At 39.6% G+C, this 22477-nt stretch overlaps 1 protein-coding gene across 5 annotated transcripts in view; it reads right to left on the bottom strand.

Annotated features, from left to right (window-relative positions):
• KLF12 (KLF transcription factor 12) overlaps window positions 1-22477 on the bottom strand; it is a 262186-nt gene that overhangs the window by 55159 nt on the left and 184550 nt on the right. For 4 of the 5 annotated variants that reach the window (XM_062566900.1, XM_062566904.1, XM_062566901.1 and 1 more), the window contains one exon: window positions 12159-12218. The exons of the other annotated variant lie outside the window; for it this stretch is intronic. In XM_062566900.1, coding sequence (XP_062422884.1) covers window positions 12159-12218 — 60 coding nt within the window. The remainder of the gene's footprint in view (window positions 1-12158; window positions 12219-22477) is intronic. 5 annotated transcript variants of the gene reach the window in all.

Below are 22477 nucleotides of genomic sequence, written 5' to 3'. Positions count from 1 at the left end.
GTGTACTGGAAGGCAGACATTATTTCTGAGTACATTCAGTAACAAACCAGACCATTTCCCTTCCCTGTTCTGGAGGCTAACTTTACAACTGAACTATCAACACTCAGCAGTCCCCCTTACTTCATGTTTGAGTTGCAAACAATACAAGAAAAACTTGACACAGTACACCTGGCAAATTATTATTATTATTATTATTATTACTTCTATCGCACCCAAAAGAGCACTAAGTACTTCAGAGAGTAGTTTAAGAGACAAACTGTGTGCCTCAGTGAGCTAATATGCAATGAAACAGTTGAAGTTTAAGGAGTGGAAAAATAGGAGGAAGCGATGCAACGAGAGGAAGTATATGGATCACAGGAATAACACTGAAGAGGGGGGACGTGAGGTTCAATACACATTGCCAGTTATTATTTCACATGTTCAGAGGAATCCCTGTGACTGCAAAAGTTTTGTCAACATGCTTTCCAAGTCCACTCTTCTTCCAAAAGCACACATTTACTTGCATGCTAATCCATGTCTTATTTCACTCACTTTTTGACTTTGACTCACATAGCCCAAGAGTAGATGCATTTGAAAGACTTATCAGTTCCAAAGTAAACATGACTATTAAGGATTTACAGTTCAACAAATAATAGCCACAGCTTTTGAAGCTTTTATTGATTTCCCAATGATGGAATGATAAAGTCTGTGACTTTGGGCCAAGATACACCATATTAAACACACAGAAGTCGTTTACTTTCTTACATAGTAACTAATCACACTGTGGGACTCTGCACATTTAATTGCATATGTTAGAAGAATTTGTGACAGACATGTTTCTCTTACTCACCTTCCTTGAATTTTTAAGGATGCACTGTTTAGGGAATTGTACAGCCCGCCTGGTATTGTAGATCTACTCCCACTGAACTGCAAGGATGTATGTAAGCCTGCTGCTCCCACACACCTCTGTGGCCTCCTCACAGCACTTCCCTCGCCTTTGCTGGAGGGTCCATAGTGTCCTTTGCCTGCTGAGGGAATATGCTGGGGAGGAGGCAAGAGAGATGCTGGGAAGGTACATTAAAAAAAAAAAAAAAAAAGACTAAGGAAACCTAGAGCACTCATTACCAAATACATCTACAAGTTCACAAACAATTGCCATATGATTCCCTGCTCTTTGGACAACTGTGTACTGTCCAGAGCAAAGCACATTGTTGGCGCCTACAGACTATTAATAATAGTAAGGTATGTGCTACAGCAGGGGGGAGAGCTGCAAGGGTGCTCCACGGGGCTGGCATAAGGATGGATCTGCTTTAGACTGCCTGTCAAACTATCGGAAAACCTGGCTTTCCAGGGGCCAAAGCAGGTTGCTTTTCTCCAGCCTGAAGTACTCTTAGGAGGGCATTTGCCTGGGCCAGGCTATGTTGAGGCAATGCAAGGGGAAAGCTTTGCTGCCTGCTCTCCAGCTGCCCCAACTGGTACTGCTGTGTTGGGATGAAGGGCATCACTGGGCTCACCCTGATCATCCTGCCAATAAAAGCCACTATTTCATCCTGCCCTGCCCCTTGGGGGGTTTTCTAGGGGTCTCTGAGGGCAGTGTGTGAGCATCTGAGAAAGAAATTTGTCCAATCAGCTGCTTAACTTGAGGGGAAGCAAGAGTGACAGCAGAGGCTGTTGTAGGGATTATTAGAGCCCACTGCAAACGTAGGGATTAGGACAGCCTCACCACATATGCTGGAGAGCTCAGAAAACTTCAGATTGTTTTGAAGGCAACACCTCAGTTCCTGATAGTAGACTTATTTAGTTTTAGAAGGGGACAAAATCAGTAAGCTAGCAGTGAGAAAGGAAGGGGCAAAAGGGGAAAAAAGTCAGAGAGATGCTAGTGTCCATCAGCACAGTTTAGCAGGGGAGGACAAGTCCACGATAAGTAAGCGTGTACTCATGAAACACTCATTGCAGTTCAAGTCCTCAATCTCCTTTAGGTTCATTCCTCCATGCACCAGCTCCCTCTGAGATGCAGTGCTTCCAAGCCAGGTCTCTTCCACCCGCTAGAGACACCTGACAAACTGCAGATCAACATAGCTGTCGCACAGCAATGAAATCCTAGATTCCTGGCTTAGTGGAAAGGATTGCAGATGGCTAGCTGCTAGAACCATTACTAAATATATTGATGTTTCATAACAGAGTTTCCCCTCTGTACTGTTTGTGCTTCTCCTTTGCGTAGAGCAGGACCAGGCAGGTATTAGGAATGCTTGCTTCTGTGCAAATTTGCTGCAATACCTCATTTTGACCAGAGGAGCTGATACAAGCTTCCCAGCTCGCTTCTCCCAGCAGCCTGCCCTGGCTGTTGAAATGCGCTATGGTGCATTGAGACTGAGCCCCGCTCCCTGCAAAAGCGCAGATGGAAAATTTATACCTCGTCTATATGCAGCCTTCAGCTTTCACACCACTAATACTGACTCCACAGGTACGAGATGCAGCTTAGCTTCTGTGTGTACAGACTGGAAAGAATTTGAGACACCATCTATTTTGCAGAGGATTAAGGCCACAAAGTATCTATCTTAAGACATCAGCCTGGACTGCAAATACAAACATGCACTTAGGATTTCTAGGGACATATCATCTCATATTTTGTGATATACCAAGGCGTTAACTTAAGCCTTGGAATAATGTTTTGAAACTTGTTTTCTTAAGCCCTTGTCATCTTCTAAATATAACTTTGTTTTTATTAAAAAAATTCCTTTGGAAGTTTCCTCTGAAAAAAATAATTCTTTGAGACTGTCTTGAGGATTCCTGGAAGTTTTTAATGTGTTCTAAAAATCACTTCTGTCAAGCCCAGTATAGTTGTGCTTCCTTGGCTGAGATGCCCAGCGATGGCATGACTCTGCATTGCTGCTGTACTGGCTGTCCCCAGTTTGACACCTCAAGGTGATCCTCGCTGATGAGCAGCAGCTAACTGGCCATCCAAATAATTTCCACACAGCTCAGCAAGTTACTTCTTTCAAAGAAAAAGCTTAACTGAATTGTCACATCCGTCCAAACAAAATCTTACACAGATGAGAAAGTCTATAAAATAAGGATTTCTTGAAACGCTTATTTTCCTACGACGGCTGGCAGGGCGAATATTATTATTTTTGATTATATTTCCACAGGGGCAAAATTATATTATCTACTTGAAAGTAAATAAATGTATATACAATAAATACATCAAAAAATACGTGTAATTCTCCTGGATAGCCAGGACCAACCACAGCTTCTCTTTCCGATTAGAGTGCACCTTTGCACTCGCACGGGCTGTACTCCTCCAGGGCGCTTTATTAACATTTTCCCTGCAATGGCTGCCACAGCTGAGCTGCTCCGCACAGATTTTCTGCTCAGTACGGGAGGGGTGTGAATTATACCGAAAGCTGGAGCGGGGCCAGGCAGCCCCTCCGCCGCGCCGCCTCCTGCACACACGGCTCCTTCCCGCAGCTCGGCAGCGGCGTGGGTCACCTGTTGGGCTTGGCGCGCGCCCAAGCTGGGGCCTGGCGGAAATGACAGAATCGGCGAGAAATGAGCGCCAGCTCATCTTCCAGCTCCCTGAGTGAGGGAAATACAAAACCAGATGATTGCAACGTGACCCCGCTGCTGCACGCAGCAGCCGGGTTCAGGGGGTGGGCAGGGGAGAGCGGAGGAAGAAGGGGAAAGGAGGAGAAAGATGGGGGAAAGGAGGAAGAAAAAAAAAAAAGCCCGCTAAAAAGAGAAGCTTCTCCTTCTGCTGGGTCTTTCTGCTGTTTGCATTCATTACAGCAACACCATTAAGGGAGCTTTGCTCCGCATTAGCATCTGCCACCAACAGGGAGAACTCGCTACCTTGCTCCTACCCCTGCGAGGCATGTTGGGTACTTCCATCTCCCAAATAAGAGATTTCCAAAGGCTATTCGGGCATGCGGCAGAAATACGGTGCCTTTTTCAGGCAGACTCCTCTCTGTGCTACGCAGCGACATGCTAACAGCTCAAAAAGCGCTTGCAGACTCACGCCTGGAGTTCCCCTCGCCCGCCAGAGCCGCCCGCAGCAAAGCCTTCACTTGACGTTATTTGGGGGAGACGCAATCTCGCGCGGCAGCAGAATTAAGCACCGTTCGCATCTCATTTCTTTCTTCCGAACAGAAAGCAGACAAGTAATCCAACAGCAAAAATAACCATTACTGACTGAATTTTAAATAGAGGAATGTTGCCTTTTAAATGATAAAAATACAAGCTGTAATTGCACATTACATTTTCAGATATAACTAACTCAAACACTGCGCTGGAAGCTCTTGGAATCCACATTTACGCAAAGCAGTAACCATCCTAACATCCGTAACTTCTAGCGAAATTTCTCTGGACCCTTTAGTTCAGACACATTTTAACATAATAAATGCATACTCTCATATAGTTTAACAGCTTTAAATGGGCTTTTAAGAGATTTTTTTTCACCCAATAATTCTTAGAAACAATAACAATAAAAGTGAGAAAAACTGAATTCTTAGAAGGACGTTTTCCCCCTCTGAGAGCATTGGAATGGACCCCCCCGAGCTTATTTCTTCCTGAGAAAACACTTCATGAATAATCAATGCACATTCCAATTCCACAATAAGCACCAGTTCTTCAGACACACAGAATATTAAGCAGTTTCTGTGACTGGCCTTTAAACTGTAACACTTTTTGCCATGCCCTCCTCAGTCGTGCCATCTTCCTCTAATTCTGTTCTTTCTAGCAACCAGGTAGGTAACTAAAAGCAAAATCCGAGTAGTGGGAGCAAGCTGGGGCTAATTTGCACATTATGAATTATTCAGGCGCTCCTGATTCCTGCACCTGCACCGAAGCAGGAAGCTTGCAAGAAACAGTCATTACTCTTCTCTTGGGTTTACACAACCTCAGTTACTGCCTGGGCACTTTGTTCTGTAACTAAGGGTTTCAGGCCTTGCATTAAGTGGAAGTGAAAAAAATAAAATAAAAATCTCACATTGTCAAAAACCCCCTCTGCTGCCCCAAACCCAGCATAATCATTCAATCCCTTTTGAGACAAACAAATTGCACTTTGTATCAGACCGCTGAATTCATCTCACATATGCTAATCCAAATCACAGGGTCAGCAGAGCAAACCAAACGTGTACATGAGCTAGTCTCGTCAGATATTTACTCAGCAGTATTAGACTGCACGTTTATACTTTTCCCATGCTCAAGGCATCAAGTATTTCACTTGCTAAGTTGATCCTTAAGGCATCCTTCTCCACAGCTATAGAATAAATAAATTCTCTCCTTGGTATTCTGGCTAACATCGGGGATATAAACAGTTTAATGTTAGTGGATGATTCTATACTATGCTTTTAAAAGGATGGATTTAATGAGCAAACAGGTCTTTTCCATCTTCATCTACTATTATCTTGGTAAATCAAAAGTGACACCTTACTGTGACTCATGAATTTAGACAGCCATGAAGAACATTTGCAGAAAGCAGATGCAAACAAATTAGTACTATGAACATTTTAAGATAACTATGAGATAGTTTGAGTTAATATGCTAAAGCAAACAGACCTGAAAGGATCATGCAAATTCAAAGCAGCAAATACTGTCTCTCTCTTTACTGTATCACCAGTCCATACTTGCACTGAGCATCTTTAGGTCTTGCCCTTTATTAATTTGCCCTAACCAACAAGTTAAAAGACAGTCTCATTAAACACACGCAGCTAAGCATCATGCTTTGATTAGTTCAGTAAAACAGATCTGCAGCACTTGATAATGAAACCTCTTTAATCCGCTGTTCCAAAAGAACAAGTCAAACATAAGTGTTAAGTATTCAGAAAGGTACAGTCAATCCTTATCAAACCTCTTCTCTTCTTCTTTCTATGCCTAAAGAAGTTAATTCAGCTTCCTTTCATTGCAGAATGCATGATTGGTTCTGCTGCTATCTCACTCCTATCCAATAATAGGTTCTCTGGCTCTTTTTTAAGGTATTATAATCAGGCATGTAAACACGTTTTATTCTTTGATGCTCTTTCATTCAGCATCATTAATCCCCAGCATGAAATCAATAGACTTAAAACATTTAATCATGTCAAAATGCAACACACAAATCCACAAATGACTTTAGCTCATCACATGGAGTGAATAGCTTGCAGGTTAGAAACTATGCCTTCTCTTTGCCTTGAGATCTAGCAAACCCTAAGCTGGTCTTTCATAGAAGTAAACAGATTCTCTCTCTTCGAATATCTGCCAGCAAGTAAAAAGAAAGTTGTTGATAAAGAAAACAGGATTTTGTGTTTGCTCTCTCATCTTTCTTCATGCCTTGTGGTCACACTGGCCTTATGAGAAGAACTTAACACCTGTTTTACAGCAACCAGTTGACAGTATGCATTTTCAAAAAAGTAAAACAAACAAACCAACAAAAAACAAAAAAAAACAAAAAAAAACCCCAAATCCCTCAGTAATTTGTTTACAGAACTTAATGAAGGTGCAAAAGAAAGGAAAAAAAGAATACAGTTGTTTAACTTCTTTTTTTTTTAACAGCACACATTGTTTCTCCACATGAAAAGAATGTGTAAGAGGCAACAATCACAGTTTTTGTTTTAACAGAGAGAATTTGCTCTACTCTGTGTGTGATTTCCAAAGTCTCTGGGATACAAAAAGTGACAAGAATCTCCTTAATGGGGAAGAAACTATGGCTGAGATGTAAAAACAAAGGATGACCAGTTCCATCCTTTGATTGGCAACACAGGGCAAACAGGGATACTCCAGAAAAAAAGAGTAACATCTGGACTTACTATATTAAACAGCACTGAAAGCTTGTTCATTCAAATGAGGAAAATATGATTTCAAAAGAGAAATATCTGGAGAAGGTGTGGAAACCAGTTTGCTGCAACTCTAATTTGGGAGGCAGGCACCCAAAAGGTCCATGACTAAAATCCCACCCACTAACCCATGAACAGTCCTACCGCCTGTTAGGCATGTGCTTAAACTCATGAGGTCCTTTGCTATTGAGCTGGAACTTCTGTGGGCACTTACCACACACGGTGTGGGCACTTCCGTATATGTTTACAAATGCTAGTGTTTCCACCAAAGGAACTACCTGGACTTTGCCTTGTCTTGTAAAGAAGCCCCAAAAAGTCAGCAGAGTTTGATGCTGGAGGCAATGTCAGCTTTTTGCAGAGTAGCCCTATGGAGAGGTCATTCACTCAGAGCACGAGGGACTTGGTCTGTAGGTCCTCTTCAGACTGATGATTTAGCTTCTCTGCATCCCAGAAATACCCCAGCTATAAGGACTCTGGGTTGTTTGTATGAGCTTCTAGGGAAGCTAAGCTACTCTGGAGCAGGCAAGCATGAACCACAAGACTTATTGTTGAACCTAAAAGCGGGATCCTGGCATTGTGCTAGAAATCTGAGCACTCAGCTCTGAGTGGGGAACAGTGAAAGCTCTGCTTCAGTATCTGGAGCTGTTTCTGCTCTAATGCTGCTTGAGAAAACAGCCTGCAACCTGCTTAGGTAGGATTCATGCTCTTCTTACCAGCTTTCCTCTTCATCCTATGACTTCTGCGTGACTGCTGATCTGGTGGTCTATTTCCAGTAAAGAGGGAGATGAGAGACTCCACTGCTCCCAAAATACCACACATGATTAGGCCACTGCCATGGAGCCTGTGATTTAAAGACTTCTCTGAGATGCTTGTGCTGATAAAGTAAAACTCAGGTCTTCCACTTCACTGCCAAGTTAATTACAAAGCTCTTCTGCAAAAGGTGGGAGTACTGCTGTTGCTGCTACCAGCTTGTGTCTCAGAAGAATTGTCCCTGCTCCATTATGATCCAGAAAGGAGTGGACTACGTGGACTATCTCTGAGTGAAACAGATCCATTTTAGTTCCTCTGGATTCTCTCTAGAGGCTGCTGAAGAGTTATCCAATTCTAGAGTCAGTAAAGAGTTACTCACTGTAACTGGACTGCATTCCTATGGAAGCACTTAGGTTTCCTAGACAGTCAACAAGGAGGAGTATACACCTGACCTAGACTGGTAAGATCTCCTTTTCGGTAGCTCCAGGGACAAGCAGCTCTCTCCCATAATTTTACAAAAGTCAAGTGCTTTTTGCTCAGAGGTCAGGTCACCTTGCAAAGCTAAAATAGGTGTAAGTTTGCTTCTAAATTAGGCCTCAATATTAGTATGGTGCTTTTTGCTCAAGTATATGTTTTTCCCCCAGATTTTATGAGTGTGAAACAGAGATACCACTGCTTCAGTGTAGCACAACTTTCTCTCGCTATAGCTCAGTGAAGAAAGGAAAATTTCCTAGCAGGCTGCAGTCTTAGCTCCTGATTTTGCAGTTTTTCCCATTGAAAGCAATGTTTATGCACTGAGCTGCATGGAGAAAAAAGGAGTAGATTAGGGAATTACTTCAAATACTTTGGCACTGTGTCCTAGATGCATTAATTTTTCATTACCTCATTTAGGAAAAAAAAACAAAAAACTCAGGTAAAACAAAAGTATGTAATGAGGGAATTCCAATCAGGCAATAAGAAGATTGAGCATTTTCTTCTGACAGTGCTTCTAATTATTATCAGTAACATCCTATTTCAAATTATTCTTTATAATTTTTCCTTAAAAATGATCCATATTTCCCCCCAAATGTGTTTTTTTTTTTAATTTCATAGAGGCTAGATTCACTCATAGCTGAAAATAATCAAAGCTTGGACCTAAGAGATTTTTTTTTCAAAGCCTGTGTTCTGTAGTCATATTTTGGTCCTGAACTCGAATTGCAAGTACAGACTTCAGCCTTACATTCCTAATGACTTAATAAGAATCCTAACAAGTGAAACAGTATAATTTGCAATGCTTATTTTCTTTTAAACTGGTGACAAATGAGAACTACTACTTTTAGTTAGTCTTACAAATGGCAGGAATAAAACAGAACTAAGTGCAAACGTTTGTCTTTGAATGGTAGAGGAGTCAAAGCAAACTATGGTGAAAATGGTGTCCAGCAGGGTAATTCAGATCAGGAAAGTCATCCAGCTCCACAGCAGCTTGACCCTAACATAGCCCCAGAGGCAGTGCTACAGCTGCCAGCTAGAGATCTAGCCAAGAAGCTAGCAGAGATGCAAGCCAAAAAGCCAGCAATGAACCCACATGCCAATGCAGGAAAGCTATATCCCAGAATTTGGCATCTGGGTCCTCCAGCTGCCAAACATCTCCCATCTGGCCAAATCTGCAGAATGAGGTGTTAAAAAGAAGAACAGGAGTAAATTATATGGGAGCAAAAGCAGTACCATCTGTAAGACAGCAAGGGTTGAAGGAGCACGTTGTGCACGCCAACCTCCAAAATTCACACATAGTATCACTTCATCAATAGTGAAGTACTTTTGGATCAGGAGAGGCCACATAGACAAAATGTGAAATGCTCAACATTTTACAGGAAAAGAACAGTTGATATGTATGAACTGAAGCAACAGTCCAGGCCTCTGGCCAGGAGGTCAGCAGATGCTTGAAGATATGGGTGGGATTAGTGTGCTAATTTAGGCACTGAATTTGCACTTAAACTTCAACTATCTAGTGAACCAGTCTTCCCAATGTAAATGTCTACATATACTAAACACGTACCTGAGCTAAGTCGGTGCCTCTAAAGACTTTTGGACACACATCCTGTTTACCCAGTTCTAGGTATTTCAATTGGGTGGATAGGATCTCCCACCAGAGTCCCTTAAAAGCATGCGTTTACACTAAAATATAGTCATGTAGGAAGAAAATGGTTCCAAGGACTCTTAAATTTTAGGTGAAAGTTCTAAGCACAGTATATATCACTTGGATCCTATCATCGGTGACTAATTTGTAGTAAATAAATGCATTTTTTATATTGAATGAGACTAATATTTGCCTCCATTTAACTACAGAATGGAAGGATTAATTTGAGGAAAACTTACAGCTTTTAGTAGGTTTCATGAGCACAATGAAAAGAGGGGGAAGGTGCCTACAAAAAATGTTTCTCCAAGACTATGATCCATTCTATCCTCCCTCCATCACAAAGAAAATCAAATATCTAAGAAAGTTTTTGAACTTTCATAATTAAAATACTATAATTTTAAGAGTAATTTAATGGAAGAAGAACCTTCTTGAAATTTAATGAAAAAATATAACTTAATACAAAACTGAAGAAACTCAAAACTGGGATGCATGAAATTTCATTCACACGAAATATATACAGTCATAGAACAGTTATTGTTTCTGAACTGTAATAGCTCTGTACTCCAAGAAGCAAGACCACCTGTGATAAATTCTCCTAGCAATATGAATAGTTTTAAGTAAAGCACATGAATTCCTAATTTCAAATGATACACTGACTTAAATATTTATCTCATTGGCACCATTTTACACTCTACAGATAGGTCCTCATGGCATAAGTGAGGCTTGACAGATGTGACTTTCTTGAACAATTTGGTCCATTATTTCAAAAAGGTATAGAAGACCCTATAATCCTCTCCCAAGTTTCTGGTTGTATTAGCAATTACTCATCTCACAAAAATATTACATTACGGTCTCATCTCGCTCTGGTCAGAGCCAACAAACGTCTAGTGTTGCACAAGCAGTACACAAGATGAATCATGCCTTCTTCATCTACATATAACCCACGCATGCTGTTCAGAAGTCCAATTAGCAGGATTTCATATTCATTGTTATGGATGGGGCCTGCATATTCATTAATATACAGGCTACAATGTCAAAATGATAAGAGGAAGTTCATAAACACTTTTTTTCTAAATTGACAACATAACTCTCCCTCATACAAACTCTTCCTGTACAACAGAATCTAATAGAATTGCTAATTGTAGCAAATATTACTTTTAATTACAGTGAAAGGGGCCTACATCAAACATTTGTATCAGAAATATGTATTTATTTTGGAAATACGAAGCTTAGGGAAATTAGTGGGATCTTTTCCAAAGAAAGAATCACTTCTAAAATTGCACTTGTATTTTCAGTTAAATAGAAGAAAATTCTAAGGATTTTTTCAAACAAATGTATTTTCAATGCATCAAATTCTCAAATTCTGTTAATAATGTTACACTTTTGTTGCCAATAGAATATTAAAAGCTTTGTATTGGCCTCAATAGAAAATAGAGAAGTTGCTGTTGCTACTTTGGAAATATCTGAATAATAAGTACCTCTGTTATAATGCAGTTAACTGAAAATTGGAGATATGAATGGATTTGAGGACTGATTTCTGTATTTGGCTGCTCATTAGCAATTTGGAAGTGCAACTGCTTTTAAACATTGCTTCTTAAATTTGAAGCTTCAATCTACTTATAAAAATGAAGAATTAGATGTTTTTCTGGCACTCATTCACTTATACAGAACATACGAAGTTGTTTTTAATTCTGTACTCCACAGATTGAGGGACCATGGATTACTAAGATTTGTAAGCAAGTTAGTGGAGTGACATGTTCATACTTGTTAAGCAGTGAAGACAAGTCTACAGGAATCTTCTTAGGGATCCATAAAACAAACAAAAGAAGGGGGAAGGACAAGCAAGCAAGCAAGCACACACTACGAGTTGACATTTCATTAGGCGCTGTTTTAAAATCCAATAAAGCAAGAGCAATTAATCCAACAAAAACAGTAATCCTTATTAGCATTGGAACACCGATTCTGTCATATATGACATCATTTCTACCTGTGCACACGCGGTGGACCTGAGGTACCTAATGACTTCTAGCGCTTGCTGGATTTGGCTTGAGTGTGAGCTTAGCACTCCGAAGGAGGGCATCTATTAGGCATGTCACACAGTATGTTTTTTAAATTTTGGCCTCCTTGAAAAAAAAGGAGATATTTGCAAATACCTTTTCCTGCATTTGACAGCTCATCATAACATAAACTATGTTGAATAGCATTAATTTTGTAAGCCTTGTGTAAAATGACACATACATTTAATTTCAGTAGGCTATTTTGGACATTTTAAACCGCATTATCAAACATCAGATGAAATTTTTTTTCTATTTTCATTTTATTTACAAGGACTTGGAAGATGTCCCATAATACACGCCACCACCCACCCAGCCCCAGAAATCAAATTCAGACCTTGCCCAGCCCCAACCATGACACAGAGGGAAAGAAAGCTGAAAAGAACTGCTACTAGACTTTGTCAGTAAAACAGAATATCATTATATAATACACAATAAAATGCTTCATACCTGGAGTTGAAAAAACGAAAAGGGTTAACAGCTGACCTGGCACAGCCCCACATGCTCTCTCTGGAAATTGAACACAGACAATTAGGAATTTTAAGTTACCCCAAACAATTGTAGGGGACTTAGACAAACTTGAGGAACTCTTACTGCCAAGTAAGCACATAGCCTCAGTGTGGAAAGGACTTCAAATTTTCCCATTCACTTAAAACTCCTTCTTGAACCAAATTATTCTGTAGAGCCCCAAAATAATACTTAGTAATTCATTAGGAGTTCTGCCATTAATTTGCATGGGAGCAGAGTCAAGGCTTAAGGGCCCAGGTGTCACTTGGTGGTAATTCTGGATCATGGTGGATCACATTTTCTCATTAAAAAATAATCATCAGCTAAGAAGAAAATGTTATCAAGAATTTAGAGCAGGCAGCCATTGCACAAAGAGGGCATAAAAGCTGGAGTGAACTTCCACTCTCAGCATTCTGCTGCTTAAGTAGTATTATTCCCAACATATCACTGAAAAACCTAGCCATTAACGCTTTTTCTTTAAAACCAAGACTCCAGGGAAAAGATCTAATCTTTTAGAATATTATTTGGAATATTAAACACCACCAATATACTATACAACAGCTATATAAACTCTTATGTTGTCATTTGGAATACACGCAATATTCCTTTTCACTGACGAATCCTGATCTACATGTGCTCAAAAAAGGAGCATTATACATCTGGCTTCCTGAAATAGTTCCACCACATTTGGAAAAAAAAACAACAAAAAAAAAAAAAAAAAAAAAAAAAAAAAAGAAGGAGGAAACCAAGTTCATGAATAACCCCCTTCAGTCCTTTTTTCTGTGGTTTAGACCTCAAATGTGCCATGAAATTAGTCTGAAGCCAACGCCCAAGAAACTAGTAAAAACATAGTAATATAATACAAATCACAAAAATGTTCTAGTGCACTAGTAGTTGAATGCATTTGCATTGGAAACCTGTAGGATCCTTTGTAGTGATCTATCAAAATGGGCAGGTTGACATAATAATTTTTTGAAGTAAAAAGGAAATTTTCAAAGTACCCCTGATTTATATAACTGCACTTTCCTTTGGCACTTGGAAATCTGTGGCCTGGTGCATTCTACATTGAAATCTTTAAAAATAATCTATTTTTTTCCCACGATTTTTCATCACTTCTTTAAAACTTCTCAAGTTTCTTTGTAAGAAATGTACAGTAAGTATTTGTTTCTACTGTTTGATTTTGCCTTCATTAAGTGATAAAATTCTGATAATGACAGAAATCTGGTATTAAGATGACAAAAGAACATAAAGAATTTTCATAACACAGTATAAGTTATCTGGTCCATTACATCCATGACACTAGCTTTTTTCCATCCTTTTTTTCCACTTATTGCAGTCTCTTCTTTCTTAAGAATTTATCAGGGGTAAGAGTCCTATGAATTCACTAGACACAGATTTTACTTTAGAGTTGCACCAGTATATAACCAAAGAGCAATGGGACAAAAATCTCCCACAGCCCATTAGCCTTCAACCAAAATCAATATGGAAAAATGGCAACTGGAAACCATAATACTGATTATTCATTTCCATGTCAGTTAGTTTATAATAATCTTTTATTTTATTCCATGTCTTCTTTCTGCTTCTTGATAAGATACAAATTCCTGAAGCTAGTACAAGAAATGATATATTATTCAAAAATCATCACTCTAATTTTTGTGTAATTCTTTTCATAAAAGTTTCTTTTTAACAAATAAGCAAAAAGGAAAGCAAAAATATAGTTGATGAGGACGAAAAATATTTGCATGCTGAATTTTTGCTAATAGTAAATCTAGCAGACAACCAAAATTCTGGTCGGAATATACAGTATCTGGGCACTGAAGTGGAAGTGGAAAATCCATCCTCTACTTAACCCCCTAAACACCTGAAACTTTATGGTTTCCTCTTTGTTTGGCCTGAAAGCCAAGGCTGTGGCTCACATGTGGAGATGGCTGAGGTGGCTGAAGAGTTTACTGCCCTTTGCTGGTTGCCCTACTCACTCCCTGGAGGTCTAGAGTGGTGCAAACACAGTTTACCAACCACTCTTTTAAAGTAAACTGCTTGAGCAGCAATGTTGGAGTAGATGATCTCCAGAGGCTCCTTCCAACCTCAACCACTCTGTGATTCTGTGATTAAAATACCATCCCATAAGCTGAGGTGGATCAGGAACGGGCTGACGAGCAGTTTGAATGTCCATACAGTAGCGTAGGACTGTGTAGCTGCAGAAGACAACTTTGTCGGTTGTGCCAAGATATGCCATCCCTTCAGGTCAACACAGACATTTCGGTGCCTGCCCATCACAGAAGCATCCAGTCGGAGAGGCTAAGCACCCACCTCTCACCAAACCTCTACTGGGATCCATAAACTAAGAGAAGTGTCTATGCTTGCCAGTTGGGCTTGAACCTTACTTGTCTCTGCTCTGCAAACGGCTAGGACATGCCTGGTGACACAGATTTAGCACAAATAGGATCTGCAATGGTCTTGTCCCAATCCAAAACACTAGTGGAGGGGGAAAAAGAAGAGGACAAGGAAGTTGTAAGACTACTCTTGCACATTTTTTGTATCATAGCCTCATGGTTCAAGAATTTGCTAACTTAGGTATCCAACTTCCTGAGTTCATCTTTTTTCTGAGTTAGAAGCATGGCATTAGCATATGGGAACAGCATACAGTATATTAAAATGTATTTATCCACTATAGAACTATGTGTACTTGGTAAGGAGTGTTATTAGGATTTTAATACAGTCTCTAGCAAGTGTAAAACCACATCTTATTTTGACTGTGTGCTAGGAGTGGTTTAGAATCTCAGTGAAATGATGTGGCAATACAGACAGCAAATAGTGAGGAAGTGGAAATAGTGAGTGCAAAGGGAATCACCCAGTTTAGGAGAACAAAGCACTTTGAGCAAAAAATTTATTATGTAACATCATCCTGTTACTCTGCTTTTCAAACATATACAACTGAGAATTCTGTGTATTTAGTCATCATTATTTCAGTTCTTCCTGTTAACTGATTTATAAATGGTTTGACTCTTTGGCCTTGATAGGCAACTGATCACAAAGGGACAGCTAGGGCTAACAGTCCTTAGGAGAAACACCAGGATAACTTCTATGTGAAGTTATCCGTCTATCTGACAGCACTGTGTGCCTCTGATTGATCGTGTGTTATCCCAGTCCTATGTTAAATACGATACTTTTAAGGCAAATACTTGAGGGAGATATTTTGACAAGATCAAAACTCCTGATGACTTTTAAGGAGTACATAATACAAGTACTCCTGTGTCTGCTTGCAGGTTCTACTCATTTCCAGGTTATTTCATTTTTCAAGATCTGTTTACAGCACTGTGTATTTCTGCCAGAAGCAGACCCCGCAGACAAGGCTCAAGATGAACAATCTTCAGGACAGAGTTGATCTCAGTAGCAGTAAGCCCACTCCACACCATCTGAGCTGAGCAAAGGCTACATGCCCAGCAAAGGTGGCTTGGCTATTGCTGCCTGCTCCTGCCTGCCTTGGTCTCCTCCTTATTTCCTGCCTTCCTCAGTTTTCACATTTCCTCGCAGCACTGTATGCCGGGCCAGCTCAGCATCTCCCAGAAGGGTGTACAAATGAAAATCTTGCCCAAACTGTCATAATGACCATAGTGACGAAGGCGTTCAGCCTGACTCCAAAATGTGACTGTGACTATCGTTACTTCTGTCGCACCTCATCATTGATGCGATCTCAACCAGTGGCCTACTGAAATTGTATTTCAGCCTTCACTTTCTTTCATCATGGCCCAAGTAACTTCTTTCGTGTGGTTTCTTTAAGCCCCAATTATCCCTCTCTCAATGTGTCTGAAATACCACTGCCCAGGTCCTCTGCCACATCCACATAGAGAATGACACCTCATTGTCACTGGGGCTCAGCACAAAGATCTCCTCCGCATCGATCATCCAGGCATGTCCTTTCACTCCTTTCACTCTCTCTGAAGCCTAAAGAGAATTTGCTGTGAGACATGAGGTTATGGTGGAGTCACGATTAGTTAAAGAAGAGTGAACTAACACAGGGGAAAATCTAAAACAATCTTTACCCCACGGTAAGATTTAACGGAAAAGGGAGAATAGGTTTAAAAAAGTGGGGGTTTTTTATACATTCTTGTATTTACATGCTCAGTCAATTATGACTCAGCAAGCAGTGTCCCCCGCTTACTAGTGCTCTCCTTCACATGCAAGTTATGTATTTGTGACCTGCACAGCTTTTTAGTATTTCTGCATCCATTGATCTGAACAGTCAGGATTATTTTTTCTGTACATCAGTATAAGCCCTGCTATTAAGAATTAATTGTGCTGCATGTTTGTCTGTCACAAAATCACAGGAACTGCCTTATGGAAAAGGAAAGATAAAACCTTATCTGATCTAGATAATGAAAAAAGAAGTAATTTTGGCTCAAGTGACAGCAGAGGACAATGCTCTTTCTTTTTCTTATCAGGAAGTCAAGATAGCAGTGCACTGAGGTAGTTTTATTGTGCCTTTTCCTGGCAATGTTCTGCTGTCTAATCCACACCAACGAGTACTTGCTACAGCTCTGAATTTCTCAATGATGTGAGCAGCTCTGCCTCTGCTTTCTGTGCTGATTTAGAAACAAAACACAGAAAAAGCTGAATAATGAATCACTGGGGAAACTATTGCCAAATACGGAAAAAAACTGCTACCTGGGTAGCAGTAATGCATAATGTTATTTATAATTTATACTTTGGTGACATGCTCTTGAAGCAATTACGCACTGCCTCCCTCCCTATCAATAAAAAGCATTTCGTCTATCTGAACACTAATGACTAGAGCTTCGCTCTGGAGCAACACCATGCAGCGGATTAAGCGTGGGACTAGAAGGCAGACGGTCCTGATCCCATCTCATCCGCTGCTTTGCTGTGTGGCCTTGAGCAAGGCACTAACCTGCAGATAAGTTTAATTTTTGAACACACAGGGGATCTGTACAATTTAATTAGTTAATATTTGCAAAGCACTCTGAAAAGTGTTATAGGAATTATAAATCATACCGTATTGTTTTGGGGGATTTTATTCCAAGGTGCATTTGTGTAAACATATTTAGTAATTTAAAATATGAACAATGGTACAGCTTGATAACTAACCTGAAATAACTGGCACTTGTTAGACTAAAATTAGAATTAATTAATGAATCTAATCTATGTTTGAAAAGATAATTACGTAAGAAAATTAAACATAGATACTGAACTGAAGCTGGGAAATAAGATCTTTGAAAGTTAATGTTTACGATGGATAAAGGTAATGAATGAGACATACAGAAATGCATCTATAAACCTGTACATATTACAAATAACTCTTTTACTGCATCATAATGGTTCCTGAATTAGCCTAAGTATTCAATTGCCTTTTTCTTTTTTTTTTTAGCTTTTTTTTTAAAGCATCCAGATTTCTCTTGCAGTTTCAAGGTTAACTGTTGGACTTGATGAAGTTAATGGCAAAACTCCTACGGACTTTAACAGAGTCAGGATTCCTTGGTTCTGCTAGTCTATTTTGCTCCTAGTTTAAATATTCCAGGTAATGGTATGGTAAAACATGTATTGAACTGTAATGTTGAAGACTTCCAAGTGATTCAAAAGAATAGAACAGATATTCTAAATGGCAATGTTTCCTTGCTCTAGCCTAATCTATTCAACAGTCATTGGTAATTTCTATTACAAGCAGAGATCAGAAAAAATAATTTTGTGTAGACCAAGCTAAAAGCATTTTTATTTTTCAAATTAGCTTACTTCAGGGAACAATTTGACAAAGCCTCTATTTCCTATACACTGTCATTTAAGCAATACTATCCTCACAAAATGGGCAGTTATGTCCATTTCCTTGTACAGGCTGCTTCTGATTTACAATTTCAGTCCACCTGGCAGCGTTCGTAACAATCACTGGCTGATGGGAAATCTGTTATTCTGGCAAATGGCTCTGTGATATACACAGGCAAATTTCCACACCCAAACCCTGCAATCTCTGTTCATGCACAGAAGGACATCTTTTGATTGTATTACTCACCCTGTCAAATTATTAAACTGATTTTGATTTGTAAAATGTTGCCTATGCAAAAGAAAAAAAATCTTCTTACAATAGTGTAGATGTCTCTTTGAATTACTGGAACTAAAAACTTGCACTTAATGTCTGAAGAGTCATTCTGAAAAGACATATAGGATTTTCAAGCTCTTGCAGTAGAAGGCTTTCGTAGTGCTTTAGGCTTATTCATTCTTATATACAGACAGGGGATTCTAAGAAATCAAATTCTAGTAGAAGAAAGTTTGTAGAGTGCCACATAAACACACTATAGAAGTAATCAGTACCTGAACTGCATGTAGGTACAAGATACACAGTAGTGACACAAACCCAAAGTTTAGATGTAGTGGGTTCAGTTTCTTCTTGAGGAACAAACATGTAGTATGGCCTTAAAAGATTACGTAGAGTGGGATTCCTCGTATATAACTTCAGCAATCTTGAAGTTAATTATTCTCCCTAAGCTATTTGCCCAGGTTGTATAACCAGTTCAGAAAAACAGGCACCTCCAAAAGATAGATGATCACAGCAGAAGAGGTGATTGGACCTAAAAGCCCAAAAGACTTGACCCTAATTTTTAGATAGCTTAAATTACAAGAGATAAACCTTTTTGCAAGGGGATGTCCAAATTACACAATCCAACACTGCCCAAAAGTTTCCTAAACTAGTTGAGACACAGTACAAAAGTGTCGACTCAATAGTGCCCTTGTGTAATTAGCCAGCTTTCAACCCAGAGTATTTTTCGCTATGCAATCCCTTTCTCTTCTGCCACAAGATACATATCAGAGACTATCAAAATTTTTGATGAAAAAACTAGAGAGAACTAGAACAAAAAGTATGCTTGAAATAACCACAGAGTGGGGACATCACTCATAACAGAAATGATTGCCTACCTTACTGAGCTCTGCATCACCAGTTGTTACACTTGCACCCACAGATGCACAATCTCTCTCTCTCCATTAAAGCTGAAAACCAGTCAGCACAATTTGTGCAGTGACTCTCTGCAAGACTGAGGAAAACTCCCAGAGCAGTGCCATGACCAATACTCCTGAGAAGGTGGGGACCTCCAAATTTTTCCCATGTGCGGAGCTTGAGTTCCCCAGGTGAGGGCTGCAGCAACCATGCTACCTTCTTTTCTATGGTCTCTGACTTATGTCGATCAAGAAAACACATCCGAAGCTTGGGAAATCTTTGTGACAAAAGTCTAATTGAAACTCATATATTCCCATGATTTTGCTTTGGGTAAATCAGCATTTTCCAGTGAAAAATGTGTAATTGAGAAATTCTGGCCCAGCACTACTCTGTTCTCCATCTGTAAAATCACTATCCAACTGCATGTCAGTTTTAAAATGAGCACTTGTTCACGGAGGGCAGATGTACCAGAGGAGTGAGAAGCAAAGTTCACACAAACACTGCCAAAACACTCTCACTCATGTTTCTCAGAGACTCAGGACAAAGTATTTTTTCTGTAACAAGAGGGGGGAAAAAAAAGAGCTGAAACTTCTCTATAATGAATAGTACAATGGTAGTAATGATTGCCATCGAAGCAGGAAAACGGTCAATATAAGTATAGAAAACGAATGGCTGACAGGAACACAGTTATAAACTTCAGGAGATAAAAATCAGCTGCAGATATTGATTTAAATTAAAGGTGAAGAGGCAGAAGAAAAGAGAATCAAGGAGAAAAATTCAGACTTGAAAACTTCGTACTAATTTAAAAGTAAACTGGTACTGTAGCTATGCTGTCTATCAGCTATGGAATTTCTTCCTCATTAGTGCAGTATTAAAAACTATCTTCCACTGAATTACAGTAATAGAAATCAGCAATATTTATAAGCTAAGTAAGGTGATCACGTCAGCATCATTATGTTAATCACATAACATAGCCAAAGAGAAGGGGGTTGAGACAAAGCCCCTAAACTCATTTTCAAACACCTAGGCACTCAGCAGCAACCAGGTCAATGCAAGGAAGAGTAGCATGCTACAGGTCATCACAGTCGCATCCAAATGCCAAATCAACTTTCTATGACTTCACTGTACCTGTAACTACAAATACTCAGGATTTCCTCACTGTTTTATGCAGTCCATTTATATGCACACTCCATCTTCTCTTTGTCATTATTTGAAAGAAAAAAATGCCTTCATCAAAGGGGTTCCCTCCTCTTTAACTCTTCAGATTGCCTACATTCCCCAAAGAGAAAAGAATCTAGAGAGAGAGTGAGATTTCCATATCTTTGGATTTTTACTGATACACTGATCACAAGTTCCTGCTAAAAATCACCCTCTGCCTTTCCCACTCCTGCCCTCAGCCTGGGCAGGCAGCTCATATGTCATGTGTTTTCAAGGGGAAAAGGGATGCACGCTCTAAAATCATGCCATTTTACTGTGCAAGTGTGCTGGGTAAGGGGGAGATGAACACCTTGCTCAGGGTTTGCATTACTGTGTACCACGGTGAAATCTTCTGGGGGTGTCCTGAGACCCACTACATAGAAGCTACTTAGAGGTGGGATGGCTGCCAGGCTGAGGGAATAGCACATTGCCTCCAGGAGGGACCTTAAAAAGTTTCACTATTCTTCCAGGACTTGACTAATGCTTTCTCTTCCTTCGACTTCATAAAGATATGCTTCTAAAGCATACCTGAGATTTGACCCTGCATATACGATGCTATTCTTGCTGTGTAATAAGCATCAGTGCTGTCAGACATGTAACGCCGACATGCTACAAAAAGGTGGCAGATGAGATGCTGTTTACAGTTCAAAGCCCATTAAAAGTTGCATATTGCTGCAGAATTTTTTACCAGACAGAGCAAATTATCACAGATTAATAAATTATTCTTAGTCTTCATTATAGCAGTGAACAGTAACTGCCATAAAGCTACACTCTCATACAAAGAAATTTCACTGAAGTATCTTTTTTCAAATAATGACTTTATTTATAACTTTATACTATCGATTGAGTTTGCTGAACTGAAGAACGACTATGAAAATCTATCCAAAAGAAGTACTAAAAAGCCTAGATGCTCAGCCAATATAAAGCTAGCAGGCAAGAATGCAGTTTCCCTGAGAAAACAGTCATACTTGGTTATTTCATAAATATGCAAGCAAATTACATTCTATTCAAGTAAATATGAACTAATACTAAACAGGCAACTTTTGGTATTTGATTGTCAGAATTTTTAGTGGTAAGAATTTTTTTAGTGTAAGAGTATAGTGAACCCGAAACAAAGCAGCAAGACAGGAAGACATCTTCCAGTTTTTAGAGCACATGCAGTTTTCCAATAGGCATTTCAAACTGTTCTGTGACCCAATCATATAAAGGTAATTTTCAAGACAACAAATCTAAAATATTGCTATACTAAAAAACCTAAACCCTAGAAAAACAAAACTAGTTAGTTTCTTTAGCTTGCTGTTAAAACTCTGGCATTGCTAACCACACCTTGTATATTTAGATGGAAAGACAGATTTGGTGTATTCAGCGTAAGCCTGTCATAGTCAAGCTGATACCTGAAAAGGAATCCAAAATGCCAGAGCCAGGCATTCTGGATTTGCCGTATCTCAGCTAACATCAGTGATCTACAGTGTTGACATGTACGTCCTGGAGAGCTGCCTGGATCGCCTGTAGTCAATGGCGAGGAACAGGTGCTTATGGACTTGACTCTCCTATCCCTAAATCAGACAGCTAGAATAAATGAAAACAATTCTGGATGCAGGCAGGCTAGATAACTAGCTCAGTTGCAGGTATCCACATTGCAGATGTCTACTTAGGTGAGATGAACCCCACACCCAGAGTGCCATAGAGAGCACATGGAAAAGGTTGAGACATCCAGAAGGCAAGCCCCAGAGACCCCGCACTTTGCACAGGGAAGCTGTATGAACTGACTCAAGGGAAATACTGACCACAGGGGCCTCCAATTCCTTTTCCACTCTCAGATCTTAGGTGACAGTAGCGATACGTATTTTTATATATGTTTATCTGTGTGTGCATGTATGTGTAAAATTCTTATGCTGGATAATTTAAAAGATGTTTGAAGATCAACCAGGAAAGGTCAACTGTTGTCTTGAACCTGCCACTAGCATGTACAAATTAGTCTGCATGTTTTGTTTACAAAAAAGCAAGATTGCACAGCAGTAATCCAAAACTGGAGGAAAGGATGCTGCCACACTTTTGGAAGTGCCATGTGGTACTTCCAAGCCATTACCTCATAGGAAGAGAAGATTCCCTTTCAGTAATAAGT

The sequence above is a fragment of the Rhea pennata genome, chromosome 1, assembly GCF_028389875.1.
Source record: "Rhea pennata isolate bPtePen1 chromosome 1, bPtePen1.pri, whole genome shotgun sequence".
NCBI classification, from domain to species: domain Eukaryota; kingdom Metazoa; phylum Chordata; class Aves; order Rheiformes; family Rheidae; genus Rhea; species Rhea pennata.
This window is presented reverse-complemented; position numbering and strand designations above follow the sequence as displayed.